Source organism: Carassius carassius, chromosome 7 (genome assembly GCF_963082965.1).
Source record: "Carassius carassius chromosome 7, fCarCar2.1, whole genome shotgun sequence".
In the NCBI taxonomy this organism is placed as follows: domain Eukaryota; kingdom Metazoa; phylum Chordata; class Actinopteri; order Cypriniformes; family Cyprinidae; genus Carassius; species Carassius carassius.
Genome location: NC_081761.1, coordinates 39,684,033 through 39,706,191, shown reverse-complemented (window position 1 = coordinate 39,706,191; position 22,159 = coordinate 39,684,033). Strand labels below are relative to the sequence as shown.

Here is a 22,159-nt window from a genome sequence, read left to right as displayed (position 1 = left end):
TGGGCTGGATGAAGGTCAAAGGGTCATAAAAATCATCAAAATACTGTTTTTTGACATGTATGGTAAATGAATATAATAGACTTTCAGGGTCATATATGAAGGACTCATGCTTTCTGCTCTGTCTGTGTGTGTGTGTGTGTGTGTGGGGGGGGGGGGGGCTGCTGGGATATTTTCTAATATGAGTTTTGACATCATCTGTGTGTTTTTCCTGCTATATGATGATGATGACCTTGTGATGATGAATGTGTAGGTCAATAAAATCATTTCTAATATTTCAACTCTACAGTCTGTATCTGACTGGCAACAAATTAATTTGTTGTGCTCAGACAACATTAACACATTTAGAGGTATACATGTATATATATATAGAGAGAGAGAGAGAATTTGATGAGTGAAACAGCGTTTTTACTAGTATTTCAAAAGGTATTTGTGGCCATGCTGATGAGATTGCCGACACACATGGTTCACACACTGAGCGTTTACATAATTTTGTTTAATCCTCACTGAAACGATTCATTTGCCTGTTTAATTTGCAGATGGTGAAGAGAGAGATGATGAGAATCACAGAAGATCCTGCAGCATTTGTTCCCGAGGCTCCTGTGAGCGTGAGACTCTCAGATATCAAGAGATACTATTTCAGCTCCTGAACGATGAGGCTGGTTGAAGTTCTTCAAAAAAACCAGCATAAAGTGTGCTGCATAATCACTACCTGACCGAACTGCACAAATAAAACTCACTGCATGGCATAGTGTGGCTTTACCCAAGAAAACATCAGGTGTGCATTGCATCAGTGCTTTTAAAGTATATCTTGTGTAGTTTTGTGTTTCTAACTGTAACAAGCTCAGATGGGCATTAACTACACCTGAATTCAGCTCTCCCTCAGAGATGTCTCCTCACCTTTCTCATGGATCTGCATCAAAGTACTTTTTTTGAATATTTGCATGTCATTATGTCTGAAAACGGTTCTGTCCCCGGGGCCATACGCTCTGTGACTGATGCATATTAAGACCGGCTATAAAACAGGCCGTCTCCAGCGTCTTGCACTACTCTACACCAGCACCTCCGCTGATATCATCTCCTGATATCATCTCCTCTCACGTCTCTCCACTCTTGACATGGCGTTCAGATCTCAGCGTGCCTCCGGCAGGTCTCTCTCTGTGTCCAGCAGCCGTTCGCTGGCTCCCGTCTGCTTCTCTGGCTTTGGGAGTCAGTCGGTGATGGCTGGAGGTCTGCAGAGTGGCGCCGGCTTGGGCTTCGGATCTGGAGCCGGTTTGGGCTTTGGCTCCGGTGCTGGATTGGGGTTCGGATCCGGATTTGGGTCTGGTCACGGCATGGGTGGAGGTTCTCTCTCGACTAGTTTGAGGACGGTTGGAGGCACTCTCTCAAGCGCTGCAGGTGGAGGCTCCTTCGGGGCGAGTTTCAGAGCGGGTGGAGGCTGTTTCGCAGAAGCCATGTCCAACATCATCAACGAGAAACAGCAGATGCAGGTTCTGAACGACCGTCTCGCAACCTACCTGGAGAAGGTGAAGCGCCTGGAGACCACGAACTACGAGCTCAACGAGAAGCTCCGCTCATTCACCATCAACAGAGTCCATAGCAGCTTCAACCTGGAGCCCTACGAGATCCAGATAAAGCCACTGCGCGAGAAGGTGCCCACATTCTCTGCATGCGTTTCAGTGTTCAATTTCTACAAATACTTCATTGGCATCACTGTTTTTACATATGATATTGTCATATGCGTATAGCTATGCGTATAGTATTACAGTAATGTGTTACGCATCTGACATGATCTGTCCTCTTTCTCTCCAGCTTCTTCTTCTCATGCAGGACCACACACGCATCACTTTAGCCGTAGACAACGCTAAACTGGCCGCTGATGATTTCAGAATGAAGTGAGTTTGATTCACATCAGATTCTGACTGGATGAGCCACATTCAATGCTTTAATTAATCGCTGTAAAACATGGTTAAAGGCCTATCCTCACGATAACTGTAACTATTAACTATATTAACATCCACACCATGCGCGATAACTATATTTCCTTCGATATCATTCTTCTGTGTCGTTATCGTTATGGTGCACATATCCTTTTCTCATAGTAGAATGATTACCAGTACGTTGCAGTTGTAGTGATGGTGTGAAGAGTGAAAGTATCTGTGCATTTTAACCGTGCGGTGCAGGTTCGAGACGGAGCTGGCCATGCGTCAGTCGGTGGAGAGCGACATCGCTGGTCTGAAGACCCTGAAGAAGGAGTACAACTCCACCAACGCCATCCTTCTGCAGGAGGTCACGGGTCTGGAGAAGGAGTGCGCCGCTCTCAGAGACGCACACCAGCAGGTGAACACACCGTCAACTCTGAACTCTGGAGAACACAAGATTACATCTCAACGGATTTACAAATATTTATTTAGATGATCATCACAAGTATATATGGAGTGTCTATTTACACTAAGTCCGTCTGGTTGGCTCCACCCATCCAGGCCAAAACAGAGGGGGCGTTTTTGACCATGTTACCTGATTGGCTGACGTCATAGTTTAGGGGCGGGGTCAGCTAAGGGGCATCATTTAAACACCCAGCAGTCAGAAACGCCCACTATTGCTCGACTGTTTGACGCGATTGACCCGAGTTCGAATCCGCCTCAAATCTCATATCACTTCAGAAAAGACATTAATTTTTAATAAAAATGAAGGAAATAAGTGAAAAGTTGAATATGTTAAGTAGAGTAAGGGTAGATGTACGGAGGAATTTATTGTCCCAGTAAGGTGGCATCCATTTAATAATTAAAATTAAAATGATCATTTAAACTCAATACGTTTTATTGCATAGTTTTATAACGTGCTGCAATACTGAGGTGCAGTTAACTGCCACTGTTTGCAGTAATAGTACAAATAGCAGAAAATACTGTTATTTTAACACAGTGTAGTGTACATAGAACCTATCACTATAAGCACATGGTATAAATAGCATTGAGTGCAAGGGAAAATTCCGTATCAATTGTTTTACTGTTTTATTTTTGCTTGTCTTGCAAACCTCCACTAATCAACTCAAGCTATAATGTCAGTTCCAGGCCTCTTTCACTGCGTCTGTGGAGTAAATGAGGTTGGTCTTGTGCTCAGGACATGACAGCCCTGCGCGGGGAGATGATGGGCACCGTGACGGTGGATGTGAAGGAGAGCGAGAGCACGGATCTGTCTCGAGTGCTGGCCGACATCCGCTCCGAGTACGAGATGGTCATCGAGAAGAACCGCCGGCAGGCCGAGAGCTGGTACACCAAACAGGTACAGACAGCACTAGATCCACTCGCACTCTGCTCAGCTTACAGAGATTGTTCTGATTAACTGAACACTGCTGCTGTGGTTCAGGTGGAGAAGAAGCAGGCGGAGGTGGAGCTGTTCACTGAGACCACCGTCAGCGGCGGCTCTGAAATCACTGAGAGCCACAAACAGAGCATGACCCTGCAGACCCAGCTGGACGCCGCACTGACGGAGGTACACCGTCCTCTGCTCTTCACCTGGGTCAACACCTGACCAGTGTGGACCAGTTTGAGTGGAGTTTAGTGTGTATTAGTTCACAAACATTATGAGAATGTTACTTTTGAACGTCTATTTTTCGTCGAGTAAGTCATTAAAAGGCATCATTCGCTCCTGTCATGAAGATATGCAAGAATAATCAATAACAAATAAATATTATGTTTTGGCCAAATCCTACAACAACATCACATGCATCCTTACAGAAAAATCCCAGGATGCACTGCATGCGGAAAAAAAGAAAGAATCCAAAATGAATTAAAAAGTCAGTCATTTTAGTTAAAAAATAAATTATAATATAAATACAATATTTTTATTTTTTATTTGCTGTCACATTCAGAAGCCAGGGTCCTTGTATTCATCAAAGATGCATTTGATCAAAAGTGATCAAAATCTCAACTTTTGAACTTTCTGTTCATCTGTGAATCCTGTAAAATAAAATACACTAGGGTTTGCACAAAAATGCAGCACAACTGTGTTCAACACTGATAATAATCAGAAATGTTTCTCGAGCAGTAAATCGTCATATTATTCTGATTTCTGAAGATCATGTGACACTGGAGACTGGAGGAATGATGCTGAAAATACAGCGGAGCATCACAGAAATACATTACACTTTAACACAGATTCACACAGAAAACAGATGGTTTGAACTGTAAAATATTTCACAATTTTTACAATATTGTGATCTAATAAATGCAGCCTCAGTCTTGACATATTTAACTTTTGAACAGACTCTTTTATGCTAAGTTCTAATGATTTTTAGAGTATAACCAGTATGCTAATGCATAGTTATTTTGTATCTGATCATGCACATGGTGTTAAATCGATGCTCTGGCGTCAGATGTGTGTTTAATCTCTGGATGTCCTGTGTTGTGCTGCAGAAGGCGAATCTGGAGCAGCGTCTGGTGGCGGTCCAGGCTCAGTATCAGTCTCAGTTCTTCTCTCTGGCTCAGCTGGCCGGCAGTCTGGAGGGAGAGCTGACCTCTGTGCGTGAGAGCACTCTACAGCAGAGCCGAGATTACCAGCTGCTGCTCAGCACCAAGGTCCAGCTGGAGCGAGAGATCAGCACATATAAAGCTCTGCTGGAGGGAGCTGGAGAGTTCAGCAACCTCAGCGCGCTCAAGACACCGGCCAAGAAGCTGGAGACAGAGAAGCTGGAGACCAAGAAGCTGGAGACAGAGAAGCTGGAGACCAAGAAGCTGGAGACAGAGAAGCTGGAGACCAAGAAGCTGGAGACAGAGAAGCTGGAGACCATGAAGCTGGAGACCATGAAGCTGAAGACCGAGAAGATCGCTTTGACTTCATCTGATGATCGTGGTGAGTTATGCCTTAAGGCTCTTGCACACAGAATTTTCAAGTGTTTTTTCACATTCCTCATCCTTTCCCAACAAAATGCTTGCTACAGATGCGAAAACGCAGAAAATCGAACCTGATCAAAATTATTTTATGATGGAAGAAGGTTTCGGAGGCAGTGTGTACATGTTATTGACACAACGTGAAGTCGAATTAATTTTTTTGACGTGTGAAAATTTCTGACAAGATTTTCGAACTTAAAGTGTGCAAAGACCGTTAAGATAAAAATCCTGATTACACAGCTGATATTTGGTAACATGTTAGATCGTTATAGTGAACATGCACAGCTATAAATGTGAATGTTAACACGAAACAGAAACTTTTTAAAAAAAAATGTTTAATTTTTTTTTTTAATCTTTAGGGTCTTGTATTTGTACATGTATTTCACTTGTCAGGGAAGAGATTAAGTCAATTTAAACTTAATTTTTATTAAGTTTTTATGCACTTTTTGTATTTGCAATGTTTATTAAACAACACCAACTAATTACAGACTTCATATGTATTTTCAAACTTTTGTTCATACTAACGTTTTAATTTGGACTAAAACGTGGCAAATCGTAAGATGTGCTGATTCTTGATAAATGTTCTTTAATGGTTCATTTTTTTAGATTTTAATGTTTAAAACACGTGTTTTCTGTAACATTAAAATATTCGTTGCTTTTAAATTTTTTTTAAATGACAAGACTTGAGTGTCTGTGATCATGATTTTGATTGGCCGCCAGGTGCAGGAGGCGGAGCCGAAGTTCCCGCCCCCTCTGAAGCACGTGGTGGTTCTGGTGTGAGCGAGGCGCCAGTGGGCGAAGCTACAGCGTATGCTCTGATGTCATTGGAGGGAGTCTCAGCGGATCCAGTGATGCCATCAAGCACTCTGCCAGCTGAGGTATTGTGTTTATCTGGTCTAAACTGTGTCCAAATCAACCCCTATTCCCTTAAACTGGGGAACTACATCAGCGTGTCCATAAAACCATAGTGAGAATCCATAGAGAAATGCAAACCGCTTGATTATTTTATTCACAGAGTTTGTTTATACTAGTTTATATATTGTATGTAAATGTAATGTTCTTTCCTCTCTGTTAATTTTGTAGGTATGAAGTCCACTGGAGGGATGAGCGGGTCTTCATGATGGTGCTGATGTCATCAAAGCTCAACCAATCAAACGCTGATGTCTCTTTACAGTGTCATGTGACCAGCATCAATAAACTCAAACCTTGAACCGCTCTGTGTTTATTCACCGAAGTCAATAATATCTCTCAAAGCAAGATGTCAAGTTTATCATGAGCTCAACATTCATCAGCTCTGAACACACAGCAAAGAAATCGGATTTATTCATCGGAGATATAGTAATAAAAATATAGTAATAAAGTTACTCAAAAACTAATTTTGTTACTTCTTTAATCTGAAAACAACAAGGAAAATGTTCTTTGGAATAACAAGCAGCAACGAATCAGACACCAGAAGACAACAAACATGAATTAAGATCGTAGGACTGTTTTTCATTTATTTTATGCGTAATTAATTTTTTTAAAGTGGTTGCATGATAATTAAAGTAGTAGAAATAAAAATGAGAAACGAGGTAGAGAAACAATTAAAGTAGCTGATTCAACAAAGAAAACATATTGCAGTATTGTTGGTGACATGAACCGAAACATTGTTTCAGGAAAATTATTAACCCTCTGGTTTTGTCCAGGTTTTATTGTTATTACTTTAAAAACGTTAATGTATTATATTTTAGTTTTATACTTTTAGGCAATATGATATTAAATTGCTAATTACTAAATAGTTATGATTACCTGTTAACCATTTTTTTAATAGGCAGAAAGACACTTGACACGAAGTAAAATAAAGTTATACAATTTTAAGCTTATTTTAATGGGGGGAAAACATGGCATACTATTTTACTACTTTAAAATTTTACATGAGATATATATATTTCAAAAGTTTTAAACTTAAAGAAAATCAAAGCCATACATCTAAACAGGTTTTGTCCAAAATTTGAGATCACTAAAAATGAGCTTTCAGTAGGATTCAGATCTGCTCAGCTGGTGGGCGGAGTCAGGACGTGATTGACAGCATCCAGCTGCGTAACTCCTCCCATGTCAGAGAAATACAGCTGTTTTTTTAAATAAAATTTTTAAAACAAAACACAAAAAACAAACAAACAGCAACGGATGATGCGGAGCAGAAGCGATGGAGGTGCGTGCTGAAGCAGTGAATATACAACTCTTCTCTCTTCCCTCACAAAAGAAACGAGTCGGTATTGAAGTCATTTGCTTTATTTCAAACTTGAACACGATAAGCATGATAAACCAGCAATTAACCAAGCAGGAAAAGCTTATTCTCTGACAGCTTGTGGAAATATCCTTCAGTTTAAAAGCACTGAGGGGGAAGCTCTGGAGAGGTTTTCTAATCTAAACCGCTGCGAAGCTTCCCACGCTTTTCGTGTGGACCGTTAGTTTTCAGTCTCTCGGTTATACACGGTGTAGCAGTGGTTAGGCCTTCATTTATATCTGTAGGTCAATATTTATAGTTGTTAAATAAAGGAAGGACAGTTACAGAGTAGATGGAGCCATGAGTAAAATATCACACAATGAATCAAAGAAGCAAAAGAAAAAATAATGCTATTTGTGTCGCATGTTGTTTTGGGAACCCCTGGAACACTTCGACTCATCCTGGACAGAACATCAACTTAACAGTCTTGAACGCTTTAAAGAAATTTACAACACCAGAAAACCTTTAATAAAATCTTAAATATATCCATCGGAGGAAAAAGACATGAACGTTCCCTAAATCTTCAGTTCACCTGGTGAAAGTGTCACGATAACCAACCTCTGTATTTACGCTAGTTTCAGAGAAGAACCGCTTCCAGCCGTCCGATCAAAAATGAACAGAAAAAACCATGATATACAAACAACAGCATCAAACTGCTTGAGTTAAATAATAAAGACATCAGGAAATAAAAGAAGGCTAAAATCAAACAAATCAAATTATCCTCACACATGCAGTATAATGATTGTACATCTTTGTAATGAAGGAATAAATGAGCGAACAAATTAAGGAATAGAGCAGAGTGACCACATCATTACTGTAAACCAAAGCATGAGATTCGGTCCGTGTCACTGTTATCCCAGAGTCTGTACGGGAAAATCGTCTCGTTATCTCACGGAAATCATGTCTGCTGCGCTTTATTCTCATACGTTTTTTCCATTCCGTGTTTTTCACTTGCATAGTGAGTCTGTGGGTACCAGGACAGCAACCTCAGGAAGGGGAGGAGTTAGAGAGTCCAGGCTCCGCCCTCTTTGATATGACACTCATAACGCAACCTCTCTCTGTCTCTCTCGGCCGTTAGACGTTTTCTTCACCTTGTGGATGCCCTCCAGCGCTCCGGATTCGGTTACACTGCGTGTGAGAGAAATTATATCACACAGTGAACCTCTCGTATAGAAAGAGAGAAGGAGAGATGGAGAGAGAGACCTACACTTCATCCATCTCCAGGTCCTCCTCGTCCTGAGGCAGCTGTAGATACGGGTTATTCGATGCCGGACGGAACTTGAATCCCGTCAAGACGAAGAAGATCAGAGTAGAAACCTCCACTAAAAACTGCAAACACAAGGAGAGAAAAGACGGACGTTCTGGTTAGTCGGAGCGATTTTCTGTGTACTGCACAATGAGGAACATCAAATAGCAAGAATAATAGTACTTTAATGCAAGTAGAGTAGCCTATATTCATTTTCCATACAGAAATGTTGCACTTTACTGTTGTTAAAAATAAATTTTGTATGCATCAACTCGAGCTCAGCTTTACGGTTAAATGTGTCCTACCAAGAAATAAATGTAATATTATGAGTAACTGCTCTTATTAATACAAAACACTAGTAATTTTCTGATTCAGTTATCGTTATTTAATACCCCCACCCACCAGCGCTAGTTATTTATGTTATAATGTTAGTGTGATTACCTCCCGACACCACTGCCACTGGAACGGCACTGTGAGCTGCAGCAGTATCGCGATGATCCGCGTGAAGTAGATATAACACACGATCTGAGGACAGAGAAAACGCTTTCAGATGTCCACCTTAGAGACATGATCTTATCCTAGATGTGAATAAAGACCAATGTCTCACCATCACATAGTAATGTCTGAAGAGCTTCAACTTCTCCAGGTTCATAGCAGCTGCAGGAGAACGTAAATTGTGTATTTAGAAAAACAAATATACACACAAAAACAACATCGGTATTGATAACTATAGCGATAACTGTAACAATAGTTATACTGATAAATGTGAGGATAATATCTAATTATAGTTACACTTATAACTGAAACAATAACAGCAATAACTGTAAAAGATAACTATACTGATAATTCTTCTAATATATATTAACTAAATGAATAATTACACTCATAACTGTAGCAATAACTAAAAAATAACTATACCGATAACTAAAGATAACTATTAAGATAATTATACAGATAACTGTGACGATAACAGATAATAACTATACCGATAACTAAAGATAACTATTAAGATAATTATACAGATAACTGTGACGATAACAGATAATAACTATACCGATAACTAAAGATAACTATTAAGATAATTATACAGATAACTGTGACGATAACAGATAATAACTATACCGATAACTAAAGATAACTAGTAATATAATTATACAGATAACTGTGACGATAACAGATAATAACTATACCGATAACTAAAGATAACTAGTAATATAATTATACAGATAACTGTGATGATAACTGAAAATAACTATACCGATAACTAAAGATAACTAGTAATATAATTATACAGATAACTGTGATAACTGAAAATAACTATACCGATAACTAAAGATAACTATTAAGATAATTATACAGATAACTGTGACGATAACAGATAATAACTATACCGATAACTACAGATAACTATTAATATAATTATACAGATAACTGTGACGATAACAGATAATAACTATACCGATAACTAAAGATAACTATTAAGATAATTATACAGATAACTGTGACGATTACAGATAATAACTATACCGATAACTAAAGATAACTAGTAATATAATTATACAGATAACTGTGATGATAACTGAAAATAACTATACCGATAACTAAAGATAACTAGTAATATAATTATACAGATAACTGTGATAACTGAAAATAACTATACCGATAACTAAAGATAACTATTAAGATAATTATACAGATAACTGTGACGATAACAGATAATAACTATACCGATAACTAAAGATAACTATTAAGATAATTATACAGATAACTGTGACGATAACAGATAATAACTATACCGATAACTAAAGATAACTATTAAGATAATTATACAGATAACTGTGACGATAACAGATAATAACTATACCGATAACTAAAGATAACTAGTAATATAATTATACAGATAACTGTGATGATAACTGAAAATAACTATACCGATAACTAAAGATAACTAGTAATATAATTATACAGATAACTGTGATAACTGAAAATAACTATACCGATAACTAAAGATAACTATTAAGATAATTATACAGATAACTGTGACGATAACAGATAATAACTATACCGATAACTACAGATAACTATTAATATAATTATACAGATAACTGTGACGATAACAGATAATAACTATACTGATAACTAAAGATAACTATTAAGATAATTATACAGATAACTGTGACGATAACAGATAATAAATATACCGATAACTAAAGATAACTAGTAATATAATTATACAGATAACTGTGATGATAACTGAAAATAACTATACCGATAACTAAAGATAACTAGTAATACAATTATACAGATAACTGTGATAACTGAAAATAACTATACCGATAACTAAAGATAACTATTAAGATAATTATACAGATAACTGTGACGATAACAGATAATAACTATACCGATAACTACAGATAACTATTAATATAATTATACAGATAACTGTGACGATAACAGATAATAACTATACCGATAACTAAAGATAACTATTAAGATAATTATACAGATAACTGTGACGATAACCGATAATAACTATACCAATAATTAAAGATAACTATTAATATAATTATACAGATAACTGTGACGATAACCGATAATAACTATACCGATAACTAAAGATCATTTTAAGATAATTATACAGATAACTGTGATAACTGAAAATAACTATACCAATAACTAACTATAAAGATAATTAAAGTTATAACTGTAAAGATAAACAATAACTATACCGATAATTCTACTAATATATATAACTATAACAATAATTACACTGATAACTGTAGCGATAATTGACAATAACTATACCTATAACTATTAAGATAATTATACAGATAACTGTAATGATAGCTGATGATAACTACACTGATAACTACAACAATGATCAAAAATAACTATATCAACAACTATAGATAATTAAAAGTGATAACTACAACGATAACCAACAATAATGACACCCATAACTATAAAGATAATTAAACTGACAAGAGTACTATAAGAGTAATTAGTTATATTTTATTTTCAGGTAATAATAATAAATTTTATTTGTAAAGCACTTTACATTTGACACCAAATCTCAAAGTGCTACAGTAGAACATAATTAAAAACAATACAGTATTACAATAAAAACACAACATGTTAAAAGACGGGACTAAAAACAAGCTTTAGCTGTTAAAATAAGCCTGTGTAAAAAGGTGGGTTTTTAGTCCTTTTTTGAATGTGTCCACTGTCTGCGGGGCCCTGAGGTGGTCTGGGAGGGCGTTCCACAGGCAGGGAGCAGCGACTTGAAAGGCCCTGTCGCCCATTTTTTTGAGCCGTGTCCTGGGCATGACCAAACGGTGCTGTTGGCCTGACCGGGTTCTGGTTGATGAATTTGGCGTGAGCAACTCAGTGAGGTAAGTGGGGGCCGCACCGTGCAGACAGTGATGGGTATGAAGGAGGACCTTATATTCTATGCGGGACTGAATGGGGAGCCAGTGCAGCGAACGAAGGATGGGGGTGATGTGCTCATGTTTTCGCACCCTCATCAGGACCCTGGCAGCGCTGTTCTGAACATACTGGAGCTTTTGAAGGCTCCTGCCAGGAATCCCAATGAGGAGTGCATTACAGTAGTCCAGCCTGGAGGAGACAAAAGCATGGACGAGCTTCTCTGCAGCAGAAATGGAGAGGGAGGGGCGCAGTTTGGAAATATTGCGGAGGTGAAAGAATGCAGTTTTGCAGATGGAGGTGACATGACTGTCGAAGGAAAGGTGGGGGTCAAATTTTACCCCTAGGTTAGTAACAGAGGAAGAAAGGGGAGTGGTGTGTCCAAAGAGTGAAACAGTGGTGATTGGAGAGGAGCGGAGTTGATGAACAGTTCCAGTTTGAATGACCTCTGTTTTGGAGCCATTCAGCTGCAGGAAGTTTTGACTCATCCACGCCTCTATCTCCTCCAGGCAGGAGCTAAGGCGGGCAGTCGTGGTAGAGGGGGAGCTAGAGGGAGTGACTTGAAGGTAGAGTTGTGTGTCGTCAGCATAGCAATGGAAATTAACTCCATGCCTGCTGACGACACGACCCAAGGGGAGCATGTAAATGGTGAAGAGGGTTGGACCGAGTACGGAGCCCTGGGGGACCCCACAGGTGACAGTGTGGGGTCTGGATTTTACATCACCCAGAGCTACATACTCGGTTCTATCAGTGAGATAGGAGTGAAACCATTTCAGGGCAGTACCAGAAAGACCTGTGTAGTGCTGAAGTCGGTGCAGGAGAATGTGATGGTCTACAGTGTCAAACGCAGCAGAGAGGTCGAGAAAAATGAGGAGGGATGTGGAACTGGAATCAGAAGCCATCAGCAAATCGCTGGTGACTCTGATAAGAGCTGTTTCTGTGCTGTGGGAGGGACGAAAACCAGATTGAAATTTCTCATATAGCCTGTTGGATTTGAGATGATTATGGAGCTGGGTGGAAACAACTTTTTCCAGGAGTTTGGAGATGAATGGGAGATTAGAAATTGGTCTGTAATTCGACAGTGGTGTAGGGTCCATGGTGGGTTTTTTGAGGAGGGGTTTGATGAGAGCAGTTTTGAGGGAGGTGGGAACATAGCCTGTCTCTACGGACATGTTTATTATTTTGGTTATGAGGGAACTGATAGAGTTAGTGTGAGTTTTAAGCAGGTGTCCTTGTTACAGTGTAATTATACATTAAAATGCTGATTAATATTAATTAAATACATGTACTTACTATATGGTTAGGATTAGGGCTACTTGCATGTAATTATGCATAATAAAGTATTATAATAGTAACTACATGCAACGTGTGTAACAAGGACACCTTAAAATAAAGTTAACAATAATTACACTAATAACTATAATGAAACTATGAATTAATATTTCTGATAACTGTAATGATAATTATAATGAGAATTGTAATGATAACTTCAAAACAATGACTTCTATAACCATAGCAATAACCGATAACTGTAAAAGATAATACTACAAGGACTATACCAATAAACTATTATATAAAGACTTTAACAATATCTACAGTGCTAACTATATAGTGCTAATCATAGCAATGGAATTGTTCCAGTGCCGTTATGTTGTTAGTTTCGTTGTGAACTGCGCTATTAGAGTATAACTGTGTGTTATAGTTATGGTCATAGTTTTGGTGCCTGGTGTGATTGGGTCTTTACGACACACACAGTTCCTGTCAAACACACCTTTGCCGTCCGTGTTCGAAGCCTCCTGCAGGTGTCGGATGGACCTGTTAGACACAGAATCATAAAACACATCAGATGACAGTAAATATCATCACATCGGGAGCCTGGCGCACCGATACGCACCAGATGACAGGGAACAGGACGGCCCCGCAGCAGATGAGATCCACCAGGAACAGGATCTCCCTCCAGAGAGTGTATTCACTCGTGCCCTCCTCCGTCTCCTCGATGATGATATAGGACACGTTAGCCAGAACCTGCAACAGACCAGCTTCAGTCACGGATAACAGCACACCAGGACCACGAGAGAAACATGTTCAAACACACACCTGCAGAGGAATAACGATCATGAAGATCTTCTTCTCTTTGTCTGACAGGATGTATTTGACGAAGGCAAAGCCGGTGCCGATGAGAGCCAGCGTGATGAACAGAAGAGCCCCCTTCAGCCTGACACACAGAGATCATGCACACTGAAACATCCACAGTACGAGCACATCTCTAAACATGAGAAACACAAGGAGAGTGAAGGTGTGATACGCACAGGTGTGTGATGTAGTACATGACGGCCAAGCCTTCAATAGGACGCCCTTCAGAGTTGATGAAGTGATAGTTGATCTGAGCAGAAGACACACAAACACTTGTGAGGATCACAATAACACAGGAACATGTTTCAAGTCACCTCTGAACATATCAAATTAAGTACTGCTTTTTATTTATATGTAAATCAACACAGAGTTATTGTGTTTTTATATTTACATTGAAGTAGATATATACACATCTAAGTAAATGTATATATAACAGTTATGATATATGATATATATCAACAGCATCACAGAACAAACATCCTCTAAAGAAAATTAAGATAAATGATTAATTCCCAGATGTTGGTAAGTCAGTTTCTATTGTCATGTCAGCATCTATGGCTATCTTCATGACAAAAACTGAGCTGGAATAACAAGATTTTAAAACACAAAATAAAACCAAATAAACACAAAAATACCCAAGATGTTGGCAAGTATGGCCAAGTGCAATTTTAGTGCAATTCTTTAGAAGTTTTCAAATATTTTCTCCAAGTTCAAGGCTAACACGGTCAACTTTAACAAGTCATGAAGCTATTTTTTAGAAGAACTAATAAAAATATCAAAGCACGATTTACACAATTACTAAAACGTGAACTAAAAAAAAAAAAAAAAATGAAAACGCAATATTAAAATCAACTTTAAAATTCCTCGAAACGATGGAAGTATCTCAACTGTGTGTGATCGGTGTTTTACTCACACTGTGGAACAGCAGAGACAAAGCTTTAGTGTACGCCAGCGCCGCCATCAGCCAGTGGATCTTAAACACACTGTACCTGTCAAACACACACACATCATGAACACCAGCGGGTTCCCTCACAGCGACAGGCCCTGTGTGTGTGTGTGTGTGTGTACCTGTACTTGAGCAGTGTGTACGTCCACACCACGGCGGCGATGAAGAAGATGGCAGCCATTGAGATGTAGAGGCGCGGCAGGGGAATCTCAGCCGCTGACAGATAACCACTGGGATTCTTCTCTTCGATCTCCACCTAACACACACACACACACACACACAGTATTCTTAAATGATCTGACACCAACTTTTGCATAGATTTTATTGAAAAGTGCTTAGGCTCATGAGTCCAAAAGTTTTAAGATATATGAATATGCTTTTAAGTTTTTCTTGCCTCATCTTAACAAGCAAATTAATTCAACATTAATTTCACAGTGTGTCTGTGAAACCTTGAGGTATCATTGTAGTAGTTTTGTGCGTGCATGAACGTCATGTAGGATGACCACATATTAGTTTTCCAAAAAGAGGACAGTGGCTGTGGGCGGGGGTGTGGTTGGTTGGTGGTTAATATGGAAAATATGTCATTTCCATACCTTAAATACATATTTTACAGTTACTGCTATGCATACTGATCATAACAACAGCTAAAAGGCTTCCTACCAGTGGCCCTACTTCACAAAACTTAACATCTAGCACAGTTATATCAGGAAGAATGCAAAATGTTTCAATACAAGCATTTCATTCAAATGTAACTTCAGCAACATTTCAAACCTTTAAACCACGGGGGAATATCAACCCATTAACAGTTTAAAAGCAGCCATAGGAGGAAAGAACCAAACACAGACCTGACAACCCTGCATTCAACACGATCTGCAGGAGTCAGATGTGACTGATCATGGGTTGAGGAGAGAGAAATGGCTGACAGACAATGCAAAATTACAACACAAAGTACCTGTACCATGTGGGAAACACTTAATGTAACACATAAATGCGCGTAACTAATGTAAATTAAGCAAGCTAGTACACATAGGCCACGAAGTGTTGGCGAAATAACACATTAGCGAACCAGAGGGTAATCCATGGTACAGTGCTTAAATGGTTTAAGTCCTTTCTTTCAAACAGAACCTGTTTCTTTACTTTGTGGGGTTCCACAGGGGTCGATTCTCGGCCCGATTCTGTTTTCTTTGTATATGTTACCCCTTGGATAAATTTTTCTTTGCTGGACTGTTTACAAGGTTAAGATATGGCGGTCCTTAAACTTTTTAAATCTGAATGAAGACAAAACTGAAGTTTAATTTTTTATCTGATTTGGGCAGTTAGCCCCTTTTTGTAAGTCAATAGTGTGGAATATTGGAGTTCTTTTTGATAGTGATCTTAAGTTTGAGAAACATATTTTTTCTGTGGTTAGATCTTGCTTTTATCATTTGAGATTAATAGCCAATGCCTTTGTATTCAAAAGGTTAGATTACTGCAACTCATATGTTGTCATAAATCACTGCTTTACCGCTTACAACTGGTTTAAAATGCTGCAGTGAGGCTTTTGACAGGTTCTGATAAGAGAGATCATATTACCGATTCCCTATAGAATTAATTGTAAAATTTAGTTTTTTTTGTCTATAAATCATTGCATAGTAGGGCTCCACTGTACTTGGTGGAAATGATTGACATTACTCTGTATATTGAAATTGTGGAGTTTACTTCACTGTCATTTTATGTTTCGATTCGGTTTTATTATGCGTTTACTTATTTTACAGCACTTTGGTCAATGGTCGGTTGTGTAAAAGTCACAATAAATAAATAAAAAGAAAGATAATGATTAGATGATATTGAACTGAATCAATTAAATGGTTGATTCATTCAGAAATGAAAAAAAACAGTGTTATGTTTCTCAGAGACACAACGGTGTTTGGAATATTTTTGTTGTCAAAATAGGCAATATGGCGTCTAAAGCATAAATCTCTTAATTAACTTGAACTGTTGTAAAAAAAAATCAATATAACATTTGTAATCAGTATTTTTTGGAGTGAAAAACAGCACTCTTCACGTGAAGCTGATTAACTATATGAAGTTGTATAGATGTATACATTTTCTGCTCTCATATCTTGAATTAGTGATTATTCTAAATGTATTTTACATAGGTGTGATCGAATTTATAAATTAAATAATTAAAAAAGGGAAGAAAAAATTAAACACACATCTAAATTAAATGATTGAACAAAAAAAAAAAAATCATAAAAGGAGTAATATGGGAAATATGCTTCAAAGACTGGGCTGAAATAGGGATGAAATCCAAAAAATCTGTCAATAACTTGCTGCAGACGTGCACGAAAACTAGCCATTTATTGGGCATTTCTTGTTTCGTTTTTCCTTATTTCTATGGTGTCCTTTAAATCTATTAAAAATAACATCTTTATTTGCCTTTATATTTTTGAAAGGTATCTTTTCTTGTGTTTTTGTTCAGCGCTTTATTATAGACTTCTATGATTGCTAATTCACAACAGAAGACGATTATTAGGTTGAACGTTCAGAATATGATTCCATAGGTTATATTTCAGCACGGATTTCGCGAATGGACAGCGACTCTTAAGTAGCACGTAGAACGCATTCATGTCAAGTAAAGTTTTTGGGAAAAGCGCGTGGAATTGCGGCGAGCGTTTATAACCTTGCACGTTGAGAGCGCTCTTCAGAGCGAAGATACATCGTCATCGGGAAACTCGACCCAGATCAGATTTAAGCATTCATTAATCGGTTCAAATGAGTCATTAGTTCGCAAATCGGACGAGTCATTAGTGGACAGATATGCTCATAAGCTCCACGCATCTAACGTTACTCCCAAATATATTTTTAGGTCGCACAGATTAAATTTCAGGAGCATATGCGACAAAAATGTTGGCAATTTCGAGCCTTGTAGAAGCTGCTAATCTTTCTAGTTAGACGTAAGCAATCACCAACATGGCGTTACTTTGCTAAATTAGCCCAGAATCATTTAACATTAATGTTATGGAATCATGACAAAAGTGATCAATAGATTGGTTAAATTTTACTAGACCTGCATATAAAAATGAAAGACAATATATTGGATTATAGTGAAAGAACACACTCGAAGTACATTTGCTCTTTAAACAACGTGGCGCTGGATGTGACGATGATAACTGCGTCGGGCTGAAACTAACGAAGAACACTTTGCGCCGGGTGTAGAGAGGGCCACAGAGTTTGATGCTGATCATGTGACCCGCGGCTCTGAGCCGGGCAGATGTGTCTGCACACTCACGTGGAGAGCGTATGGACTCATCGTCTTGGACTTGGGGCAGTTTTGGAAGTCCAGGTTGTAGAGGCCCTGCGAGCTTGCAGTCATCGTGAGACGGAACTGAGAGCGGGAGAGAAGCAGACAGGAGAGGTTTGATATCAGTCACTGGTGTGCGTGTGTGTGTGTGTGTGTGTGTGTGTGGGGGCTCTCACTCTGAAGCTGTAGGAATCATTGTGTTGCTGCAGCTCCAGCCACTTCCCGTCCAAACTCTCCACCTGACGGGAACACGGTTCAAGAAGCAATGACAAAAACAGCTGCACACCAAGAGTCATGAAACACCAGACTGCTTCCTCTCAGATTTGTGCTGCACGTCACTGAAGACAAATGTTTGCATCCTTTCAGTTCAATTATTGGAGGAAACGGATTAACTATTTTCGTCTTCCGTGTTTAAGATCTACACTGTGTTGACTATATCACTCCGATGATGTGTTGGTATCTCATAATTACTCATGAGACTGCATGTTCTTATCATACCAGAAGACGCTTTGCATAAATATCCACAACAGCACGAGCTGATGTCCTTTGACAGACACTTCAGATGCTGAGATCACGTACATTACCGGAGAGAAATGATCAAAGGAGAGCGTTTGTTTCTGCTTTGTAAGACTTCGGCACCAAAATATGTGTTTGTGATGCGGAGTGCAGTGTTTTTAATTATGGGAGTGAAAGGAAACGCTCTGAACGCTAAACTGTGGTGACAGCAAACCAGAGAGGAAACAGTGGGATTCATGACCCTTTACACAAGCTTTAAAATCCGATTTAACAAACACACGGGTCTGCACCTTCTGGCTGACGGTGCTGCTGACAGCCGGCGACACTTCGGCCTTATCTTCTGAATTCTCTTTCTGTTTTGTTGTCTGATCAGCACTCGGCTCTTCTGGCTTCTTAGCCTCGTTATTTTCTCTTTTGGTCCTCGCTGAGAAACACAGACATCATCAACAGCCCTCAAACACACTCACACACACACACACACACACACTTCTTTTACCTTTCTTTTCATCGGGCTTCAGTGTGGGCTCCAGCTTGATGTTAGAATGACCCAATTGCTTCACGTGGACTCTGCACACATCCACATTAACCGTTACGATCATAACAGTCGCTAACAGTTTATTTTACAGTGTCTTGTTACAATACATGATGCATAATTACATGCAAGTAACCCTAATCCTAACCGTATAGTAAAAACATGTAGTTAATTCATATTTCTGTAATAGTATTGAAATGTAGAATAAATACACTGTAAATAGGACACCTTAAAATAAAGTGCATCCAAATACTCCTGTACATGTTATCATTATCATTAAAGTTATCAATAAAGTGTAACCTCACAGTATAAAATGTGTCATGTTTATAATGGTGTGTCATGCTTTATTCATTCAGTGATGGAGAAGCTAAAACCCAAACAAAACTGTAGTTAAAATCATTTTTTGAACTTAATAACCAGCTCAGACAAGTGACCCCGGGTCACGATGGGCCGGTGTGTTTCTCCTCACCGCTGGACGGGACTCACCTGAGACTCTTGGTGTCGATGACGAAGAGGATGAGCTCATTGTCACTGTCACTGTCACTCTTACTCTTACTCTTCGTCAGCTTGCACTCTTGCGGCTCATCCTGTAGAGACACACACACACACACACACACACACACACACACACACACGTCAGGAACACGAGATGAACTCAGGATGGAGAGAAGAGACACAGACACTCACGGTGTAGGACAGGATACCACTCACTAGAGACCGGGACAGACTGAAGCCCACCTGCAACACAAGACCACAGCAGCTGATGAATCACACTCTCTCTCACACACACACACACACACGCTCTCTCTCTCACCGTCCTGGCGTCACTCTTATCCTGGGGCAGTCTCAGAGACACGAGGTGGACGTCCAGATAGCCGTCCGGAAAATAACCAAACGAGTTCAAGTGGACCAGAAACCGCGTCTCGTTCTGCGAGAGAAGAGAGAGAGAGAGAGAGAGAGAGAGAGAGAGAGAGACGCTCAGCGTGAAGTGTTCATTATGTATGTGTCAACAGATGTACATATGAGAATCCATAAATCATTCAGTTTATGACAGAGTCGTTACACAAGAGAAATAAATGATATAAACCATCAGATAAATGGGACCCTGGAGCACAAAAACACTCATAAGGGTCTTTTTCATTTATTTATTGAGATTTAGGCTATAAATAATCGTTCCAATGATGTATGGTTTGTTAGGAGAAGATACAAATATTTAATGATCTGCAATCTAAGGGTGCAAAAAATGCATATTACTAATCAAAAATGAAGTTCAGATATATTTACGGTAGGAAATTCACTAAATATCTTCATGGAACACGGTCTTTACTTAATATCCTAATGATTTTTGGCATAAAGGAAAAAGCTATAATTTTGACGCATACAATGTATTGTTACAAATATACCTGAGCTACTGAAGACAGGTACAGGTGTGCAAATAAAACCGATAAATCACCAAACAAACCAAATGAAGGCTACAGTGTAAATCATTAAATTGAATTTAGCCAAAATTAATGTAAGCCATAAATACACAAATAGGCTACTTTTGTAAATAACAAATCATTACGCTTTTGAGGTCAATTATTAAATACGTGAAATAGATTAGATTAATTAATTATTTTATCTAAAATAAATAATTACATAAGGGACACATGAGACACACATACCATATGTGAAACACAAGGGATATAAATCATTAAATAAATGATAAAGCAATAAATTCAGCTTTATGTACAATTAATCTTTATTTAAGTAAGATAAAAGAGTTACGTAAACCAAATGCTTAAATAAAGGAGATAATTTATCAAAGAAGCGGAATTCATTAGACAAGTCAGTAAAAAGTGAATTAGACGAGACAGATCTGAAATCATGTTGAATAACTGAATAAAAGCGAAGATGCAGTAAATGAGCTGATGGAGTATAAATAAAGAGTGACAGACCTTGAGTTCGAGCTGGTGTTTCCTCGCGCTGATCTCTGACGCCATCAGGATGAAGATCACCACACTCACCAGAGACTTCATCATCATCCTCCTCCTCCTCACACGCTGTGTGCCGATCACTGAGCCGTCAACAATCAATCTGTCTGCCAGAGGGTCGACACTCACTCATCGGATCGCCAGTTTGTTTCCAAACTCTTCCAGCTTCACCTCCACTTCCGGGACGCGTGAGCGAATACACGTCATCACCGACCGCGGGGGCGCGCGCGGCACAGCGCCTCTACTGGCGGGAGGACACCACTGATCTATCTATATATATACGTATATATATTTTTTATTATAGTTATAGATCAGTGGAGGACACGCTTCCTCAGGAAAACAGTAACTGGATAGATTTGATATTATAAATATATAAACTATCTGCAAGCTGCCGAGCGTAATCTATAAACACCTTTCTGATATAAAAGGACATATTCGATGGCGACGTTTTTAAATAAACTGGTCGACTTTTTCCATTTTGACTCATAATTTCGATGGTCTTAATGATCAAATGTAATTTTTTAACCAGTTTACCTCAAATTTGAATATTTCAATTAAAACCATAACTATTGTTCAAACATATATAGCAATTTTAGGATGATTGTAATTCAAATGGCTAAAAATAAAATCATAAATACAACCACTAGTAATATTATTAAATGGCTTATCACTTTTGACCAACAGGTGGCGCTGTAATCAAATCGTTTTTGGTGTGTTCTGTGTGTGGTGGCAATGGCACAGACAAAGTTTGTTGTTATTATTTCAAAGCATCTGAGTCATTTTGGCAACATGCCTAAAATTTGTAGAAGCTCTGTACAAAAACAGTTTAATTTAGTGACACGAAATCCATAAAATTTTGTCAGCACAGTCTGAAGAGGGGTTTAAAAAAAAGGTTTTCAACATGAATCAGAATGGCGGACAGGAAGTTCAGCCATTTATGGTTCAGTCAGTTATC

General features: G+C 38.7%; 2 protein-coding genes across 4 annotated transcripts; one reads left to right on the top strand and one right to left on the bottom strand.

Annotated features, from left to right (window-relative positions):
* The first annotated feature begins 1,021 nt into the window (after window positions 1–1,021).
* Window positions 1,022–6,097, top strand: wu:fk65c09 (keratin, type I cytoskeletal 19). Of its 2 annotated transcripts, none has more exons than XM_059554975.1 (8): window positions 1,022–1,678; window positions 1,758–1,892; window positions 2,181–2,337; window positions 3,118–3,279; window positions 3,364–3,489; window positions 4,413–4,848; window positions 5,607–5,764; window positions 5,970–6,097. In XM_059554975.1, the coding sequence occupies exons 1-8, from the start codon at window positions 1,116–1,118 to the stop codon at window positions 5,973–5,975; spliced, it is 1,743 nt and encodes a 580-aa protein (XP_059410958.1). In that variant the 5' UTR covers window positions 1,022–1,115; the 3' UTR covers window positions 5,976–6,097. The 2 variants fall into 2 exon arrangements, with proteins under 2 accessions (XP_059410958.1, XP_059410960.1); XM_059554977.1 differs by having other exon boundaries at window positions 1,030–1,649; window positions 1,810–1,892.
* Window positions 6,098–7,141: 1,044 nt separating this feature from the next.
* LOC132144212 (protein GPR107-like) lies at window positions 7,142–21,417 on the bottom strand. 2 transcript variants are annotated; one of them, XM_059554995.1, is made up of 18 exons: window positions 21,169–21,417; window positions 20,046–20,159; window positions 19,919–19,969; window positions 19,718–19,803; window positions 19,196–19,266; window positions 18,990–19,123; window positions 18,360–18,422; window positions 18,166–18,267; window positions 15,023–15,150; window positions 14,868–14,943; window positions 14,131–14,204; window positions 13,919–14,036; window positions 13,716–13,846; window positions 13,593–13,636; window positions 9,006–9,055; window positions 8,840–8,923; window positions 8,360–8,481; window positions 7,142–8,280 (listed from the first exon to the last, which is right to left on the bottom strand). In XM_059554995.1, the coding sequence occupies exons 1-18, from the start codon at window positions 21,253–21,255 to the stop codon at window positions 8,193–8,195; spliced, it is 1,623 nt and encodes a 540-aa protein (XP_059410978.1). In that variant the 5' UTR covers window positions 21,256–21,417; the 3' UTR covers window positions 7,142–8,192. The 2 variants fall into 2 exon arrangements, with proteins under 2 accessions (XP_059410978.1, XP_059410977.1); XM_059554994.1 differs by lacking the exons at window positions 19,919–19,969; window positions 20,046–20,159; window positions 21,169–21,417 and having other exon boundaries at window positions 15,023–15,156; window positions 18,172–18,267; window positions 19,718–19,771.
* Window positions 21,418–22,159: the final 742 nt, after the last annotated feature.

Coding starts and splice junctions, on each gene's coding strand:
- wu:fk65c09 (XM_059554975.1), top strand. CDS start 1,116: ATGGCGTTCAGATCTCAGCGTGCCTCCGGCAGGTCTCTCTCTGTGTCC. Junction 1,679..1,757: donor TTCTCTGCATGCGTTTCAGT/GTTCAATTTCTA, acceptor CTATGCGTATAG/TATTACAGTAATGTGTTACG. Junction 4,849..5,606: donor GACTTCATCTGATGATCGTG/GTGAGTTATGCC, acceptor ATTGGCCGCCAG/GTGCAGGAGGCGGAGCCGAA.
- LOC132144212 (XM_059554995.1), bottom strand. CDS start 21,255: ATGATGATGAAGTCTCTGGTGAGTGTGGTGATCTTCATCCTGATGGCG. Junction 14,944..15,022: donor TACACACTGCTCAAGTACAG/GTACACACACAC, acceptor TGTGTTTGACAG/GTACAGTGTGTTTAAGATCC. Junction 8,482..8,839: donor AGTGGCAGTGGTGTCGGGAG/GTAATCACACTA, acceptor TTGTGTTTGCAG/TTTTTAGTGGAGGTTTCTAC.